Raw genomic sequence first — 20724 nt, forward strand, 5'->3', positions numbered from 1 at the left:
ATTTTTACCACTATTAAATGTATGTTCTTGTTACAAATGTTAATTATCTGAATTGAAACATTTTTCATTATTTATGGAACCATCACTCAATTGTAAAAAAGTACTAACTACTAAGTGGTTAGAGTGTATAACTTAAGAAAATATAAAAATATGTGCAAGATGTAAGATGTTAAACTGTAAAGACATAATATGTGAAAAGTTATACATCTCAGAGGTTTGACATTCCTGTGTTTATATATCTTTATATATCAATTAGCTAATTACCACATGTCCCAATCCCTCAAAAGATTTTAAGGATCTGATTTTCCCATTGCAAGTCTTTCCAGCTGGAAATCAATTCGATTTAGTTAGCTCTTTTCAATTACATTCTTTGCTTTAATCAACGCTTAATTATTGGTCAATAACTCTGGCTTGAAAAATTGGTTATATTAAGGAAAAATGATGTTATGCCATTTTTAAAACTCTAAGTATCCAAATATCTCTACTTAATCATGGAAAATGTGTGTGTACCTGTCTTTGCACACGTGACTGTGATTGAGAATAGCGGTAGAAAGACCTCACAAATGTGTCTTCAAAGTTCTTTCTCTGTGCTCTCCTCCCATGGGTGAGCAGTAAAGTTACAAGTCTGACTACACTGTGCTGCTATGGCCCCTGGGCTGTCTTGTACCCCGTAAGAGTGAGCTCACTGAGGGAAAACTTCCCCCTTTAAAAATTCTCTTCCCTGAGCTTCATAAAATACCTGTAAAAGACACAGCATTATCTGCTCAGTGATCACAAATACATAAAGGAGAAGGGAAATGCCAAGGTCGGAGACGGGGAGAAAATAGGACAGAGACCCAAAGCAGGGACATCACTTGGCATTCCAAAGAAGTCTTCTAAAGGTGTCCACTGTGCACGTGGGGAGGCAGAGTGGGACGAGGGGGAGAGGCAGGCTGATGAAGAAGTAACTTCTTTGGTGAGAGAATAGTTTGGAATTAGGAGAAGCCTAAGAAATCCCAGGAAATGAGACTGCAAGCATCAAAGGATTATTCTGACATCCAAGTGGGCATAAAAGATATTACAAATGTCTGCTCAGCAATTTCTTTTTCTTAAATTTAAATCTTTGTCTACTTCTGGGTAGCCTAAAGCAGCTGAGATGGCCCTGGGAGGGAAACAATAAGTTTCTAATAATTGTAACTATGTCCAGCAGTTACAACTACCGACTGGAAAAATGCCTCCTTTTATAGGATAACAGACTTTAATTTGTACCATTTTTCTTTCAAATACAGATATGTAATGGGAAGTAATCCAGCTGATATGCTGTCTGTTGACTCAAGAACGGGAGAAATCACTTTGAGAAATCGACTTACTTGGGAACAAGTTAAAATGCTTGGAGGAAAATACCAAGGGACAATTCTATCTATAGATGGTAAGAGATCAATTGACCTTTTTTTCTATTACAGAGGAAACTATATATACTCTCGCACATTAAAAATTTCATTATTATGTTTCAAAGTAACACATTTTCTAACAAAACTTCTCAAGGTGAGCATTATAGACTCAAATATTTAATGGTATGAGAGTATAATTTCATGCTAACACCATGAGCTCTCAAGTAAGACTGAATTACCTTATACCATTACCTACTAGCTGTGGGATCTGAGAGAAGAAATTTAGCCTGTCTATACCTCAGTCTTCCCCTCTTTAAAATGGGACAATAACAGTATGGATCTAGAAAGATGTGATAATAATGATAAAAATAGCGAAGACAATAACAATAGAATTAACATAGTTGAACTAAAAGGACACAGGCTTTGGTATGAGATAGACTAGATTAAATCTATTTGTATGCCTCCAGAAATGTCTTATTTATTTAGAAAGTATATATAACTGTTAGTCATTATGCCAGATCCCAGGGTTACATCAATGCTCAAAGTCAGATAACTGAGGTCACATATGTAAAATAGGGATAACAAAAATAACCTCAAACAAATTATTTCTATGTTTTTATCCAATAATTTTATTTTCAATAATCTTAGGAAAATTCTAAATATAAAACTCTGACTACACAGATGTTAATTATGACACTATCTTTAATAATTAAATATTGAAAGCATTATCAATGATAGGTTACTGGGTAGATAAACCATTCTCCTCTTGCTATAAAATTAAGTAGCCACCAAGAACTCTGTTAATGAAAAGTTTATTAAAATATAAAAGAATACTTATAGCTTAAACTAAATAAAAAAAAAGAACCATGTGATCATCTCAAAGTAACAAAAACAATAAGCAACTTTTCAGCAACTTTCTTTAAAGATTAAAGATCATTAAAAAATATATCAACAGAGGTTGTCCTTGAGTATTACTATTTTGAGTTTGTTTTTGTTTTAGTTTGGTTTTTCTTCTTTCAATAACTCTATACTTTTCAAATTATATATAATATCCAACTATAATATAAAGAAATAATTCAATAAAAAGTAGCTAATAACAATAAATTAACTTCATAATATTACGTGAATTCAACTATTTAAAAACCAAGAAACAGGCAAGAGATGATTTGTGAAATTACTGAATTGGTGGGAATAAAGACATTGAAATAAAAAATAGTTCTGTATATTTCAACAATTATTATAGCAAATGTGTAAAATGTTGATCTCATTTTGAACCTTATTACAGATGGTCTTCAACGAACCTGCACTGGTACCATTAATATTGACCTTCAAAACTGGGATGACCGAGATACTAATGGTGGTACAGGTCCTGCTACAGATACTCCCACAGGTACCACTAGCACCACTGGAAGTGAAAACGGTGGAGGTGGTGGCCTAAACACCAATGCTAACGGGAGAGAGGACACTACCTCATCAGGCTTAGTTAGCCAGACACCTTGGCGAGAACCTGTAGAAGACCCCTGGGTCAGGCCACGTGTTCCCGAAGATAATGTCCATTTTGGCCCTGCTGGCATTGGCCTGCTCATCATGGGATTCTTAGTCCTAGGATGTAAGTACTATAACAGTCCTATTTACATGTGCCCCCCCCAAAAAAAATGGTGTCAGGAAAATAAGTTTTCTGATTTTTTGATAAAATATATTTTACAAATTCTCACTTTATGCAATAATCATGAAATTTCTATGCTTGGCACTGGGTTTATAAGATGAAAAAAATTAAACTTCTTGACCCCTTGTACACATAAGACTATTTGTAGCCAGTCTCAGTGTAATGGGAAAGTGCCAAAACAAGCAGGCTCAACTTGCTTATTGAATGGTAAACATAATCAAAAAAGGCTACATAGAGAAATAAACTCTGAGTGGGGTTTTAACAGATGAATAGAAGTTAGGCTGATAAGAGAAAAGGAACACAATATAAAGGAGGAAAAAAATCCATGTGCAAAAACCCAAAAGAATGAGAATGCAAGGTACTGAAATACAGAAAACTCCAGGGTGGGAGAAATGAAGGATGTGTGTGACAGTGTGGTGAGAGACGAGACTGGAAAGACAGACAAGGGCTAGACTTTGAAGGGATGCCATGCTACACTAATGCTGTGTAGCCTAATTCGTGAAAAACGCAGTCTAATAGACTTAGGGCTAAACTCCAGTTTCTAAGCTGAATTGTCTGAGTCTTTCAAAGATTACCTAATCTTTCTGAGCCTCACTTTTGTCATCTGTGAAATAATAATATTTACTGCACGGCATTGTTTTGATGATGAAAAAGGCGGCACCTGTGGCTCAATGGGTAGGGTGCCAGCCCCATATACTGAGCGTGGTGGGTTTGAACCCGACCCTGGCCGAACTGCAACAAAAACATAGCCAAGCACTCTGGCAGGCGCCTGTGGTCTCAGCTACTCAGGAGGCTGAAGCAAGAGAATCGCCTAAGCCCACGAGTTGGAGGTTGCTGTGAGCTGTGATGCCGCAGCACTCTATCAAGGGCGACAAAGTGAGACTCTGTCTCTACAACAACAAAAAAAGAAATGCCACACATGAAGCAGTTAGAACCTTCCATGGCCACCAGAGTGGCACTAGTCAGGGACCCAGTTGTGAGGTTAAATTCTCCAGGTGGCCTTTAGCTTGACCCCGGATGACAAAAAAAAAGTAGACTGTGGATGAGACACGTACTAAAGTCTCTGAGAAATGAGAAGGGGTGCCCTGACGTCAGTAGGTTGAAATTCGCCCATTCTAATTCAATTGATGCAAATATTTCCATTTTGAGTGCAGAATCGTGAAACCTTAGTATCAGAAGCCACCTCAGATATGTAATTAAACACGCACACGTGAAGTCAGAGCACTTAAAGGCAAAATACTGTTTCTGTCCTCATTTCTCCTAAGACATGTACAGAAGTAAATCATTTTTTGCAACATTTAATCTTAACCTGGGTTTTCTCTAATTTTAAATAATTCGCCCTTTTGAACTTTTTTTTCCTGAGGCTTTTGAACTTTTTAATGAACACGGGGTTAATCTAAACCACAATGAGTTTGGACATGCTAAAATACAGGTTAGAGTTGAAGCTTTTTATCCATTATGTGAAATATATTCCCTCCCCCCAAAAAGGAAATTGCTACATTGACAAATAAGAGTCCATTCTTATTGGCTCATAATAAATTGAAGTAATGACCAGGAAAAGTTCTATGAAAGAGGGAACAAGTTTTAGAAAAGAAAGCATTTTCATCAAAATGAGTCAGGGAAAAAAAAATGCTAACAAATTTGCAAAATGTAATGTAATATATATATATATGAGATGAGAGAATTGTCTCATTTTTTAGCCATATTTATTATCAACATTATAAAGCTTTAAAATTTAATATATTATAAAAGTATCTTAACTACACAGATGGATTTGTCTTTTATGTTGGCAACTAGCTTTCGGTAATGCAGTTAATAAAAGATTCACAGATTATAAAGTCATTGCCTCTGGAGCCAAAGTTTTCTCTCAGGCTTGTACATTTTCAAAAAAGCAACATATGGGATTTTTTTCCTCTTTCTTCCCCCATTTTTCTTTTCTCTCCCCCTTATTTTTATTTTTACATCTTTCTTCTTCCCTGTCTCTTTTCATTTTTATGTCTTTCTTCCTTCTTCATGATTTTATTTACACATTCTTTCATTCATTCAAAACCCTTTATCAAGATTACATTATATAAAATAGCTGAATGAGAAAACTCTAATTGATTAACAGCAAAAGACATTGTTAAGAAATGTAATGTTCTCTATTTCTGATGAAAAGCCATGTGTAGAGAGGAAATAGTGGCCTCATGGAAAATAATTGCCAGAAGCATATATACAATTACAATGATCAAATAAAGGCCTGCACATGTGAAAGCAGAAAGATAATAACAAAGACATAGAAGCAAGAACACACAAAAAACAAACATATTTCCTGACCTCTCCACCCTTCCTTCTTATCTCCTTTAATATTTTCCTGAGTACTGACATGAAAAAGACTTAACAGTTTTAATAGTATAATATTGTTTATAACTTCCATACAATAAAACAAACTAAAATTGATAGCAATCTAGTATAATGAAGCTCACATTTATTTTGGTGTCTGAACATCATTCAGTTTGCTTTCCGAAGCCTTCATAATAATTTTACAGTCAAAAGACTTACATTCAAGTTTAAGCACAGAAAGTAACTTGTTTTGTTTCCACACGGGCCCGCTGCTAACTCCAGTATCCTTCCCCTTCCATCCTCAGTGGTCCCATTTCTGATGATCTGTTGTGATTGTGGAGGTGCATCTGGTGTTGGAGCCGGCTTTGAGCCTGTCCCTGAATGTTCAGATGGAGCCATGCACACATGGGCAGTGGAAGGACCACAGCCTCAACCCACGGTAAGTGCTGACCTATGAGACATGGCCTTTGGTAGTCACTTGAACCCGCGGGAAGTGCTGACCTATGAGAAATGGCCTTCGTTCATCACCTGAACTTGGGCTTTCCACACGAACCCAGACATCAGTCATCACTCACAGTGTGTTCTGGGAAAGCTAATGGGGAAAATGAAAAGGAATCAAAAGTACACCAAAATTAGATGGAAGTAACCAGGGAAGTCTTTCCAAAGGAGATTCAGATGTTCAATGAATGCCAAAAGTTTCCTAAATAGTATTCTTTTTGGAAATCCAAGGTGATTTGAGAATAAAGCAAACACCGGACATAAAAGAAGTCATTACAAACTGACAAATGTTGTTTTCTATCTTTTAGGATTTGATCCCTATTTCTGTAACACAAATACCACCTGATAATGCAAATATAATTGAATGCATTGACAACTCAGGTAAGAAAAAACAAGAATGGAGAAGCATGAATCCTATGTACTCAATCTTGATATGAGGACAATTAATGACAAGGTTATGGGGGGGAAGCAGAAAGAGGGATGGAGGGAGGGGGGTGGGGCCTTGGTGTGTGTCACACTTTATGGGGGCAAGACATGATTGCAAGAGGGACTTTACCTAACAATTGCAATCAGTGTAACTGGCTTATTGTACCCTCAATGAATCCCCAACAATAAAAAAAAAAAAAAATTTAACAGTTCAAATGACTAAGAAGGAACTCTGTTTTCTCTTTTTTACCTACCTTACTTATTTTTCTTTAAAAGTGTTTGTGTTATTTCTCTTAAAATAACTAATTCATTAATTAAGTAGTAAGGGAAAACCTACTGTAATAATTATTTTCGCATGCTGTATTTTTTTAACCTTCTTTAATCACCAAAGAATATTTAGTAGATGACCTAATTAGGACCTTCATAAATAGAAGCAATGAATTGTAACTAGGAGTCAATTTTGGTCAAGATTTTTTATCTAATAGAACAAATGTTATTTATCAAAAAAAATACATTAATTAAAATTAAATTACAACCCAATTAAAATACATCTGCCATTTACGTTTTGAGGCTAAAATCTTCCTGCGCAATTGGCTTAATGATTCAAAATTGCTCCAATTTGGGCTACTTATTCTGACAAAGAAAATAACTACATCCAGTCTCAGCATCAACATAAATGTTACCTAGAAATATTTGATCTATTTCTTAAACTGAAAGTAGATGAAACATTGTCAAAATCTTTCCAGGCTCTCAGATAAGGTAGTACACTTGTCATGGAGTTTCTTCCTGCCCATGGGTAAGACTATGAATACAACTTGCCTTAAAACAGGTGTCTAGATCAACTTATGGGCAGACACCAGGGAATGATTCAAATTTCTTAGAAGTAAATAACTACCACTCTAATTTAAAAATTAATTTCTTATATCTATAAAACAGTTGTACCATATTACCTTTTTCAAGGTAAATAAGTGTTATTGATCAGCTTGTTGTTCTCATAGTCTTTTTCAAACAGCAATCATTACCTTTTTACTTTGAATTCTGTAAAATGTAACAGGAATAGAATTTTGTAACTTATAGAACTGGATCTGTTTCAAAGAACTCCTCTTTAAACCTATTTCTCCACCTGACTTGTCAGTTATATAACCTGATTCATGTATCTTCAGTAAGATCTCCACTGTGTCCCCACCTCGATAGCGGACACTCACTGTCGACCCTTATAACCCTATTCATGGACACCCAATCAGTTCTCAAGACTTGTCAAATCATCAGATACACCAGTATTTATTGATGCATCTGTTCCCTCATTAATCTACATACCTTTGCACCATCGTGTCAACATTGTCCCTTCTATCATAGTTCCGTAGTCTAAGCCCTCATTTTATCTCTCTGGCCTCAGATATTGTAAGAGCCTTCTATTCACCCTTCGTGTCCAAGTGCAAACCCAAGATTCTCCATGAAACCCCTTTTCTCACGGTAACCTCCTCTCTAAAAGCCAGTGGTTCACGTGAATTCTTCTGGGTGCTCTGTGCTTCCAATAATGCAGTGAGGTACTCTTATACTACTTTTTAACTTTTAGAATTTCAGTATTGTCCCACAATTTCCCTCAAGTTCAAATCAAACTCTTTAGGTTTTCAAAACTTTTTCTATTCATCTCTCTTGTTGAGCACAGCAAATAATAGGCTCTTAACAGATAATTACCAAATGAACAAATACATAATATTATTTTTAGCTCAATATCATATTTATTTTTTTCTTTACGTCTTGCCTTCTTTTTATTTCTTTGCATGCCTAAATGAAGAAACCATATGTTGTAGTAAGTTGTTAATTTTCCGCTTGCAATACACTATAGAAAGTGAATGTAATTTGACTGACACTTTTAGGAGTTTATACAAATGAATATGGTGGCAGAGAAATGCAAGATCTGGGAGGAGGAGAAAGAACAACAGGATTCGAAATAACAGATGGAGTTAAAACGTCAGGAATGCCTGAGATATGTCAAGAATATTCTGGAACATTAAGAAGAAATTCTATGAGGGAATGTAGAGAAGGAGGCCTGAATATGAATTTCATGGAAAGTTATTTCTGTCAGGTAAGCTTCCTAACCATGTGCCTTCCTCACCATCCATGTGCCTGTTGTTCAACTCCAGGATTTCCCTAATTCCCAAAGGTGCTTTGGCAGGAGCCACCTAACTAGGTTCCTCAGCCTTTAGTCCTCACACCCAACAATCCATATTATTGCTAAACCCCTACTTGAGCACAAGATTTTCCCACTTAAAAATGTCCAATGGCTCCTAGTTCTATTATATCTGAAATCTTCAATATGACAATAAGATTGTTCACAAAATGGCACCTTCCCTCCCATCTCCAGTGAATCCTTGCATCAACTCCATATGCTGAGCTCCTTTGCCTTGTTCACAGCAGATTTTGTCACCTCAATGCCTTTGCTTATGCCATAAACCTCCTGAAATGCCTGTTTCCCCACCAATTCTCTCATAAACTCCTACCCATCTTCCAAGACCAAGTTCAAATATCATAGACCGTGGTGTGTCAGCCAAATGAATTCATGCCTGACAGTGCCATTGTTGGGGACGTGCTTGTGTTAACCAAACCCTTAGGAACCCAAGTTGCCGTCAATGCTCACCAATGGCTTGATAATCCTGAAAGGTGGAATAAAGTAAAGATGGTGGTCTCCAGAGAAGAGGTAGAGCTGGCCTATCAGGAAGCTATGTTCAACATGGCTACCCTAAACAGAATTGCTGCTGGATTAATGCACACATTTAATGCCCATGCAGCCACAGATATCACAGGCTTTGGCATTCTAGGACACTCTCAGAACCTAGCAAAACAACAAAGAAATGAAGTGTCCTTTGTCATTCATAATCTGCCAATCATTGCCAAGATGGCTGCCATCAGCAAGGCCAGTGGGAGGTTTGGGCTCCTTCAAGGAACCTCAGTTGAAACTTCTGGGGGAATACTAATTTGTCTGCCAAGAGAACAAGCGGCTCGCTTTTGTTCTGAAATCAAATCTTCCAAGTATGGAGAAGGTTACCAAACATGGATTGTTGGCATTGTGGAAAAGGGGAATCGGACTGCTTGGATCATTGACAAGCCTCGAGTTATTGAGGTCCTACCTCGCGGGGCTACTGCTACTGCTTTTGCTCCTGACAGTTCAAATGCCTCCTCTGAGTCTAGCTTGTGAGATGAAGTAGCAGAAGCTGTGTGGAGCTTAGAGCCTTTGTACACAATCATGAATGATTCTCAAGAGTTGATTTTAAGAAATTTACAAAGAAGGCAGACTGCATAAAGGTTCCAGCTGCCCTTTCTAATTGAATTAGCCCATCAAAAGCTGTTTGTATGTACATTCCAAGGCCAGAGGTAACATTTTAACTTTGGGGGGATGTTTGTTCATCTTGAGTAGAAAAGGAGCAGAAAAACTTCTGTTTCCTCTCTCCAGAATAAGATAACACTTTTTGGGTTTGAGGGATTTTTCTTTGCATTAGGTTGATTCATTAACTGCATAGGGAGTGAGATTATTAAAAATACACAAAAAGTAAATTGCAAAATGAAAAAATTCAGATCAGAAACAAATGGGTTTGGACCAATGCTGTTGATAAATCTAAATTGTTCAAAGAGATCTTACAATGCTATGTTAAATTCTTTATTAGATTTTTCTTAAGTACTCTTTCCTGCTCTGGACAAGAATTGAGCAGCTTGTCCAGTGACTGGGAAAGGAGGACTGCCACCATTTGATTTGGTCTCTGTTCATGATGTCTCTCCGACTAAACCCCATTAAGGACTAGGAGAGGCAGAGCAAGTCCCAGAGCCTAGGCCTTGGTGGTCATTAAGATGTTAAATCTTGTGTTGAAAATTCCTGGTGATTTAATAAAGAATAACTTCTAGCTAAATAAATAAAAAGGGAATTCGTTGAAAAAACAAACAAACAAAAAAAAAATATCATAGACCCCCCCTAACATTTTTACAGTTACCCATCTCATCAAAAATAGGATTAATGCTTCCTCATCTTTATTTCTGCAGTACCTTGTACGTTTTATAGAAACTGTCATTGCTAGAATCTGTCAATTTATATGTCTACCACCATTTTGTAATGTGTCATCCCTATATTCTCTACATTATATTGTCAGTACCTAGCTAAGTTCCAGGCACATAGTAAACATTCAAAATAAGAGTGGGTACAAGAGCTATAGTACACTTTCAGAATATTCTAAGAACCAGCTGCAGATCATGAGAAATGTTTGACTCCTGGAGAAGCAACTGAAGGAGAATTATCTTGGCCAACCCCAGGCAAAGACACAATTTCCCATGGTTACACACCAGGTGATACTAAACCTTCAGGAAGTTGCTGTCTCTAATACCAACTGGATGTAGATTTCTGTCCTTCTACATTCTGGTCTATAATGCCTTCATTAACTCCCTCTAGGGTGGCTGATATTTTTAAAGAAAATATGAGTGAAAGCCTTTCAAATAGCAATGGATAATAGTGAGGCTTATTGAAATACATAAAAATACTTCCGAGCCATGTCCCTACATATGAATATTATTTTCATGAAAAGTAAAATTCTGCCTCAAAATGTTCGCACTTACATCTCCCTCTGCCCAGAACATTCTCTCTACTTTACTCTGTCACTTATTCCAATCTCTGATCAAACATCCCTTCATCAGCAATCCTTTCCTTGGCCACTTAGTCTAAAAGGGCAACCCCAGCACCTATCCCTCTTCCCACACATACCACCTCCTGGCATATATTTATGTATTATCTGTCTCACTCTACAAAAACTTTCATCCAGTATTTTTTATTACTGAATAGCTCTGAACAGTGGCAAATAACAAGGACTTGATAAATACTATTTTATAATGAATGACACAATGAATTGGTTTCCTAGAAGGAATTTCTGATACTTTACCTGAAAGCTTTCAGTCTTGTATTATGAACTGCAAAGATGAAATAAACGTGCACTTGTCTATGGGATTTTAGGTTAGATTTAGAGAGGTTACATGTTTAAAAATTGGCTTTGATCACTTTTAGTTTTTAATCCAAAGTGGTGCAAACCCTAAGTTAAATTCTCCTGTTACCATACTGACAAAGCCACACTGCAATGAACTATCACAGTACCATCATGTTCGGTCCATCTACAAGAAAGAAAACACTGTCTTAAATGGATTCAAATAAACTGTGAACTACCTTTCTTAGACAAAATAAAGAATAGACATTTTTGTGTATTCAAGTTCAGCATTTTTATGTGCCTTCTTCTAAACTTGGCTATAACTAATTATGCGGTTGTTTGTGATGTTTTGTCTAAGTGCACAATTATAAACAAGTCTAAGTAAATTTTTAGTATTCAAATTATTATTGGATTTATAGTTAAATAATTTCTAACAAAATTCTTCCAAGAAATTATAAAATGATTTTTAAAGCATCTCTAGTAGATGTTAGAAGGTTAGAATTTGTTCTATATATATTCCGCTCAGGTAATGCTCTAGAAGGAAAACTAATGGTGTTAAAACTCTTCTTCTATTGTGAAATATGTATTCATAATTTCATTTTCTCTTTCCTCTACCGATTCAGAAAGCATATGCTTATGCAGATGAAGATGAAGGACGCCCATCCAATGATTGTTTGCTCATATACGATATTGAAGGTGTAGGCTCCCCCGCTGGCTCCGTGGGTTGTTGTAGCTTCATTGGAGAAGACTTGGATGACAGCTTCTTGGATACACTAGGGCCAAAATTTAAGAAGTTGGCAGATATCACCCTGGGAAAAGAAACTGAATCGTATCCAGACCCTGATCCTTCTTGGCCACCTCAGAACATTGAACCAGTTTGCCTCCATCAGGACACAGATCTCACTGCCAGCGGACACCCACCATTCTCCCCACATGTCAGCACAAAAGTAATTTCTGAGAGCATCTATCCCTCAGGACCTGGTGTACAGCATCCTAAGCCTATTCCTGATCCTCTGGGCTATGGTAATGTCACTGTGACCGAGTCTTACACTACCTCTGGCACACTGAAGCCCTCTGTGCATGTTCACGATAACCGACATGCATCAAACGTGGTGGTGACAGAGAGAGTGCTCGGCCCCATCTCTGGCGCTGATTTGCATGGAATGTTAGAGATGCCTGACCTGAGAGATGGGTCGAATGTTATAGTGACAGAAAGGGTAATAGCACCAAGCTCAAGTTTGCCCACCTCTCTGACTATCCCTAATCCTACAGAGTCCTCAAATGTGGTAGTGACAGAAAGAGTCATCCAACCAGCTTCTGGCATGATAGGCAGTCTGAGTATGCACCCCGAGTTAGCCAATGCCCACAATGTGATTGTGACAGAGAGGGTGGTTTCTGGTGCCGGCATAACCGGCACAGCTGGGATAAGTGGAGGCGGTGGCATAGGAAGCTTTAGTGCTGGTGCTGGGGGCTTGAGTAGCAGCATGGGGGGCACAGCCACCATCGGCCACACGAGGAGCTCCTCTGACCATCACTTTACCCAGACCCTGGGAGCTGCCTCCCCCAGCACAGCTCGAAGTCGAATCACAAAGTACAGTACAGTGCAATACACCAAGTAGTCCAGTCCCAGCACACTCACCCAGGATCACTGTGATCTAATTCCCACCACCCAAAAACTAACCATATGATTTGTGACACACGACTCGGTGCTCAGATCATTGTGGAGCAAGGTGAGAACCCCAGTGAGAAAAATAAGTGGACATATTCCTGTAGAGAAAGAGCTCTCCTTATAGCATCTGCAAACTTTTTCCTCGTCTATCAGGACTAATGTAATCATGAAAGTGAACTAAAACTTGAGACAAGGTCGTCTTCACATCTATGCGGCCAATCGTACGTCTCCAACATGTGGACTAAACAATACTCAATCAAGTAAAAGCACTGGCCTTCAGATGGCAATTGGCATAACTCTCCTTGCTTTGTTTTGATTTTCCACGTAGCCCAGGCAACCTTCAAAAAGAACAAAAAATATGCAATGTGCTCATGTTTGTGGAGAAAATCTAAAATATGTGCCCTGTTGATTTCACAGACAATGTGAATAAAAATCCCAAGACCAGGCTGAACCAATTATTAAAAAACAGTTTGACTATTTAGGTCCACAAGCCACCATGCACTCCTACCTTAATAATTTCACTACATAAAATAAACTTCAGATTAGGAAATGTTTCCTAGGAGAAAAATTGCATTAGAGAGTGGCAATAGGGTGAGATTTGTCTGGGCTAAACTGATGTCCAAGCCTGAATCTCAAGATGGAGCCTCAGTTAAATGTCTTGTGCAGTTAAGAACTTTTCTAATTCTAGTTTGTGCTTAGGGGTAGATGCAACTTGACAAATACTGCTTACTGGGAGGGCTGAGGACTAGAGCACTCTCTTCTCTCTTTACCACTCCGGTTCTAACAGAATAAAAGAAAATTGCCAAGTTTACCCCTCAATTGATGTCATGATGTCATCACCAGTAGTAAATTACTTTCCTATTTTAAGTAAGTAGATGAGAACTGTATTGTGTTTTCAGATTTTGTTTTTAGTATGTATTATACATTCATATTCTGTTCTTTGTTACATAGCTCCTAAGTTTAAATGCTTTACTTAAACCAAGCTATGGGGGGGGGGGGGCGGGGGAGGTGGGGAGAGAAGCTGGCTGTCTGGATAAGCTTTGGGGAAATTTTTTTAAGGGGATCTAAAAATGTTTTTAGAACATGCAAAATGTTTAATGGAGAGAGTTAGAAAAAATAATTTTATAAAGTATTCTTGTACTAATTATTAGTTTTGAGTTTAGTACCATCTCTTAACAACCCTCTGTTGCTATTTTGAAGAGATCAGTCAGGAACCTTTAACAGAGTTGAGATATTGTGTTGAAAAGACTAAACTAGTACTAGATAAAACTAGTCTGTTCTACCCCCTCACTCAATTTTCTTACTAGCATAAATTTTAAGTTCCTGACTTGTTTGACAACAAACTCTTGGCTTATATATGCTCTGATTTATACATAGTTTCCAAATTATGCGGTATATTTTTCTAGCTTCAAAATGTAGTAATATTCTATTTATAATTTACCATTTCTGTGTGTTTTCTATATAGTTTTACCTGAATTAAAATCTCTAAAGAGAATCAAAGCATTCTAACAAAAAAGTAAATTTACTATTGCATGGTAAAGACATTTTTTTTCTCTATTTTAAATACAATGTTACTATTTTTCTTTTGTTTTGTTTTGTTTTGTTTTGTTTGCGACAGAGTCTCACTTGGTCACCCTAGGGTTGAGTGCCATATCATCATAGCTCACAACAATCTTGGGCTCAACTCTGGGCTCAAACTATCCTCTGTCTCAACATCCCAAGTAGCTGGGACTATAGGCACCTGCCGCAACACCCGGCTATTTTTTCTCTCTCCCTCTTTATTTTACTTTTTTTTTTTTTTTGGTAGAGACAAGGGGTCTTTGTCTTGCTCAGGCTGGTTACTGAACTCCTGAGCTAAGGCAATCCACCTTCCTCGGCCTCCCAGAATGCTAGGATTACAGGCATGAGCCTTGGTGCCCATCCAATTCAATGTTAACTGTAAATTCACTAAAGGAAAACGGAATGTGACAAAATAAAACTAGAAAAAAATTATTTGCCCTGGAGTTGTGAATTATATACAACTTTTAAAGATTTTTTTCTCCACTTACTCAATTTTCCCAGGGTGTTACAAGATCAAAGAATAGTTATTCAACTTCCAACAATTGTCCACAAGAGCTAGGAGTAAATTATTTACCTGGAGCTATTTTGCTGTATATAAAAGCAGATAAGGCTAATATTTTAAAAGCCACAATATACATCTTATTTTAACTCTATAGAAAATGTAAAATTTTGATAGTCTGTAGCATGCCAAAATGCAGAGGTGTAAATAAAGTCATTCAAAGGGAGTCTTTAATTTCTTTCTGCCATTATACATAGGAGGCTACATTAAGGATGGCTCATCTTTCCATAAATAAAGTCAGAAGGTACTTATTGAAACATACTTGAGTATGCCTGGGTCCAGGAGTTTGAAGGAACAGAAATATGAATTAATTAATTAAGTAAGTAGTAAATTAACTAAAGGTATCTGAGCACAGGAAGGATACTTGTAGTTTTGATGAGACATAGCATCATAAATCATTTTGTATAAATACACCTTCCAGAGGTATTCTTTTTTTCTATCTTTTTTTCTTTTTTTGTTTTTTTGTGAGACAGAGTCTTACTCAGTTGCCCCAGGGTAAATTGCCATGGTATCATAGCCCACAGCAACCTCAAACTCTTGGGCTCAAGAGATCTTGCCTCAGCCTCTCAAGTACCTGGGAATACAGGCATGCCCAGCTAGTTTCTCTATTTTTAACACAGATGAGGTCTTGCTCTTGCTCAGGTTGGTCTCAAACTCCTGAGCTAAGGCAACCCACCCACCTCGGCCTCCCAGAGTTCTAGGATTACAGGCATGAGCCACTGCTCCTGGCCCAGAGTTATTTTTTAAGTTGTTTAATAACCTACAGAGTAACCATCTTTAATAATTGTTGTTGTTGAGATCTATTAGTTATATAAAACCATGGAAGATACAATTTACAATTTAAAAAATGGCAGTATTATTCATCTATCTTTCTAGGAAGATACTTTCCAATCAATTTTTTTCAGGACTGCACATTGATGTTCTAATTGTTTACTCCTAAATTTTAAAATTATCTTTTTAAGGCATTGACCATTCTGACAGTTATTTAAAAGGATGCTATTTTTCAATAAACAGCCTTTAGGCAAAAATTTCATTCTTTTCTTTAGATGCTTTGTTCTAACTCACATGCATCATTTCTTAGACAGAGAAGAGATATGGATACCATTTTATAAGTAACCATCTGTAATTCAGATCCAAGCTGGATCTCAGGTCAACTTGCTCTTAACAAAAGGGAGAAGGAAGAGATAGGAATTTAATATTTTCAAATATATATATATTCAAACTATATATAGTTTGAAAATGAGCCATAATGTGTAAAACATAAAATCTCTGACTTTCTAAAGAAGTTATCCTTAAGGGAAAAAATTAGTGTATCGTGAATACTTCAACATTTAGTACCAACCAAAATATCATCTTGACCTGATTTTGACATCGAATTCTAGATGTATCTGCTATGTATCATTCACCTTTATGCATGTTGCCTGATATAACTGTATTTGCACTGAAAAATTTACAAAAAACATTATCTATTTAGGGTTATTTATGGACCTCCATCTGGATATCTTTTCTACATTTGAATATAGTTTTTAGCATCATAATTTTTATTCAAGGTAACATTCTTATAAAAGTTTGTCTATCTTCAAAAATTCCATTTTTTACTCTACTAACTGGGTATCTTTAATCGCCTATATAATCTTCTGAATTCACACCAAAATTTGATTGCTGGCCAAAGTATAGCATATATGACACTTTTTTAAATTCTGGTAGGAGTTTAAAGGTGTTACAATCATTAGCAAAAATGGTTATAGCTATTTTGAAAACACATTTAAAACCCCAAAAAAACTTTTAAAAGTATTCGACACATTTTCCCATGCCTATTTTATAAATTCCACCCTTTTGGTGGATTTCTGGTATTTTTTCAGACCTACTTCACATTGTACTAGAAAACACCAGTCCACAGTAAATGGCTAGTACCCCTGAAATTGAACCTGCCTTCCAGTTTCAGATTATTCCATTTAAGTTAGGACAAAGCTTAAATAGGTCAACCTATTATCTATCAAAAAAATTTAAAACAATAAATAAAAGTATTTAATTGTCTACATTCCCCCCTATTTAATTATATTTGAATTAATTTATCTTTAAACTGTACCTGGTCTAACTCATTTTTCTTTAGCTGCCTATTTTACAAGCATGTTCAACTGTAATGTTCATCTCTGGTGATGTTTAAAATGGTATTTTTCTTCAGGTTTTAACAAAGTGTTTGGACTATTTGGGTGCTAGTACCTGGCTTGGTTGTCTGTTGGCTGTTTTATGTTGGTTTGTAATTTCCACAGAGTTAAGTTTACAGCAATAAAATGATTGACAAGCCTCCATTATCTTCTCTGAATTACATCTTTAGACTCTAAGGAATGGTTGGAAGTTATCAAATATGGTTATCATCTTCATCTCCTCTTGGAAGGTGCATAATTATTTTATTTTCACAATATTAAGATATATTTTTATTTTCCATTTCCTAGCTTGGTTTTTCTTACTGTATAGTGAGGAGCCTATTCTATGCAGTATCAGGTGGTTAGCCTGCACAAGTGCAAATTCACAGATGATAAAACCCTTGCATTTTACCCTTTTATTTGATACTTTTAGCATCTTTATGCTTTCATTTTTCTCTCTTTCATACATGACTTTTAAAGTTTTGTCTACACCAGCATTTTATTTCCTTTAGAATGGCTTTCTTACTTGCTTTTAAACCCATTACCTTTCATCTTTATTGGGGCACAGTAAAGATGCTTTTGTTCTTCAATGCCACCTCCAGACAAATCATCATTTTTGTCTTGCACACAACCTTACCTCTTTCAGAAACATGTGATCCCTCCCCTTTTACTCTTCTTAATAATGTCTCAATATATTTTTGGGTTTTTTTGGCTGGGGCTGGGTTTGAACCCACCACCTCCAGTATATGAGGCCGGTGCCCTACTCCTTTGAGCCACAGGCACCGCCCAATAGTGTCTCAATTTTTAAGGGAGACTCTTACATACTGGTCTACAGCAGCGGTTCTCAATCTGTGGGTCGCAACCCCTTTGTAACAATGAAAATACATCGTGGCATTAGGGAGGTTGAGAACTTCCCTAATGGTCTATAGTCTTCTGCAACCTCCAATTTCTGAGGTTGTTCACAGTAACTTAAATGTACACGTGGATGGACGAACCACTCAGTGCTGGATTCTCATTTCTAGACCTGTATTTCACCCACTCCACTGAGCTGTCCTTTCCTTGTCATAACCCAGTATGTCATACTTCAAATGCTTCACTTGCATTCGTCCCAGCCGCTGACCACTTACCCCTTATCCTTCCAGCTCACTTGCTCACTGTTCCATTGAGGCCTTTCCACCACTGCATCAAAGCTTCTTCCAGGCTACTGATGCCCATCTCCCTGTCTGTCAGCTTCCCCTCTCTCCTTGTCTAATCTAGCTCTGTAAAGCCAACTGGAGTCATCTCTCTGTGAATACCTTCCACCTCCTTGCCCTGGTCTGTCTCATACACATCTCAAAACTTTCACCCTCTGTCTGTTGTCTGCACACAAACAGCTAAACAGTTATTCAAGTAAACTGCTTTTTTTTTTTTTTTATCACTTTAACACTTGATCTCAAATCTCAGATTTACATCAAATGCTTCCCTGGAATTCTACCTATTTCTCAAATACAGTCCCAGGCTCCTCAGACTCCACATCTTCTCTTCCTCAGACCTTCCATACTTCCTCTTCCTTTCCCATTCTTTGTGGATGATCTGATTCTCTTATTGAGAAAACAAAAGTCATCCCACCAAACCCATTCATCTTCCTCTGCCAGACCTACATGTCCACCTCCCTTGCCCCCATCTCCTCCTCCTCCCACTGGCCTGTTCCATGATGTTAGTTAGTGGCTTCCCCATATAAAAAGACAGTCCTGCAGTTCTGCTCAAACACTTTGCTTCTTCCCCAATACTCCTATATCTATTATTCTCTCTCTGTTTCCTTTAACATTTCCATCAGCACCATTCCTGCCCCCACTGCCTCATTTTTTGTCTGTTCCGTCAAGCCTCTTGAAGTTCATTGAACACATGGTCTCTTTCTTTCCCATGTCCCATCAGACTTCAAAGCCCTCCCACCAAATTGTCATAATGGCTCATGTCAAGCTTGTCTAAGATCTCTTTGTTGTCAAATATAAGGCTCACTTTCCTGTTGTCTTTCCTTCTGAACCAGTGGGAAGAATCTAAAAAATTATCTTAAAAAAGTAACAATTCTCTCTTCCTTGAAACCCTTTTCTCTCCCAGCTCTTATAATACCATCCTCTTCTACTTATTCCTGTATTTCACTGGACACTCTCTCTTATTAGATTTTGTCTGTTACTCATCTATCCAACCTTTAAATGGGGATGTTTTCCCAAAGTTTGAGGTAAACTTTGATTGAGATAAAAGAGATAAAGTCCTCTTATCCCAACACTCCACATTGTCTCTATAAAGTTTCATCCAGACCTCTTCTTAAATGTTCAAAATTAAACTTATGATTTTGCCCCCAGAGTTCTCTCATCCCAATAATTATTACCCCAACTATCCATTGCTCAAGCCAGAAACTAAGCACTTCTCTCTGATCACATTGTTTTTCTCTCCCTTACATTCTATTCATTAGGAAGTCCTGTTGCTTCTATAACCAAAATATACCTTGAGCCTTCTAATAGCATTAGTCCCCATCTGCTACCATCTGAATGCAACTGTCTCTTAAGTAGTCTCTCTGCTTCCCCATTGCCTTTCTTCAGTTCTCTACAGATAACCATAGCTAACCTACTAGTGTATAAACTACACTGAGTCAACCCTCTGTTTTAAGAATTTCAATGAATTTCCAGTGCGTGTCCTCCAATAACTTACAGGAACCTGCCTGATCCAGCATTGGCCCATAATACAAGTTAGAGTAGGATAGTTGTAATGGAGAAGGTAAGAAATGAAGAATAAAGAAAATGTTTAGGCCTCCACAAATGGTATTCCCTCTTCCTGGAACATTTCTTCCTCATCCTGTCATGCCTCGGGTACTGATCTAAATGTTATTTCTTACTATATTCTTTCCTTCGATGATTTTTTCACTCATTCACTCATCTATTCTACAAGTATTTATTGAATCCTGAATAGTTAATGTCAAACAGCAATGATACAGTAGTAAACAAAACAGACAAAGTCCTTCTCCTCAGGGAGTCTACAGTCAGGATAAGACAGTAATGGGCCATTCTGACAATAAACAACTGAACAAGTAAACATATAGGAAAAATGGGAAAAATAAATAAGGGTAACATTGGAGAAAGAGTGCAGGAGAGGAGGGTTGTGCATAGGGAAATTGAGGCAGGGTTTGTTATGGGTAATAGTAGAATGGAATCCTGCAGAGCATTGAGGAGCAAAGCCATGTGGCTACCTGGACACAGGACATCTCAGACAGAGGGGTATTCAAGAAAGAACAAGGATACCTGTGTGTCTGGAAAGAGTAAAAGAATGAAAGTAGTAGGAGGTGAGGTCTCAGAAGTAACAGGGAATGGGACTGAGTTGAGCCTTGAAGGCCCTCGTTAGGACTCTGACTTACTCTGAATATAACAGAGGCCACCGGAAAGTCTGGGTTGAGGAGTGCTCTGCTCAGATTGGTATTTTTAAAAGATCACTGTAACTACTGTGTTGATGGTTTTGGATGGAAGGCACAGAATCAAGGAGTCTGGTTTAAAGTGAGTGAGTGGTTCAATCCTA

The 20724-nt window shown here is 37.3% G+C and overlaps 2 protein-coding genes across 2 annotated transcripts in view; both read left to right on the plus strand.

Annotated features, from left to right (window-relative positions):
• DSG1 (desmoglein 1) overlaps positions 1-13206 on the plus strand; it is a 32569-nt gene extending 19363 nt beyond the window's left edge. Inside the window, exons 10-15 of the mRNA XM_053571830.1 lie at positions 1269-1408; positions 2656-2979; positions 5664-5797; positions 6165-6237; positions 8163-8371; positions 11867-13206. Of these exons, the coding sequence (XP_053427805.1) occupies positions 1269-1408; positions 2656-2979; positions 5664-5797; positions 6165-6237; positions 8163-8371; positions 11867-12862 (1876 nt within the window). The 3' untranslated portion in view covers positions 12863-13206. The remainder of the gene's footprint in view (positions 1-1268; positions 1409-2655; positions 2980-5663; positions 5798-6164; positions 6238-8162; positions 8372-11866) is intronic.
• LOC128571963 (selenide, water dikinase 2-like) lies at positions 8416-11725 on the plus strand. The gene has a single exon (XM_053571832.1). The coding sequence runs from the start codon at positions 8846-8848 to the stop codon at positions 9479-9481; it is 636 nt and encodes a 211-aa protein (XP_053427807.1). The 5' UTR covers positions 8416-8845; the 3' UTR covers positions 9482-11725.
• Positions 13207-20724: the final 7518 nt, after the last annotated feature.

Source organism: Nycticebus coucang, chromosome 19 (genome assembly GCF_027406575.1).
Source record: "Nycticebus coucang isolate mNycCou1 chromosome 19, mNycCou1.pri, whole genome shotgun sequence".
NCBI lineage: Eukaryota > Metazoa > Chordata > Mammalia > Primates > Lorisidae > Nycticebus > Nycticebus coucang.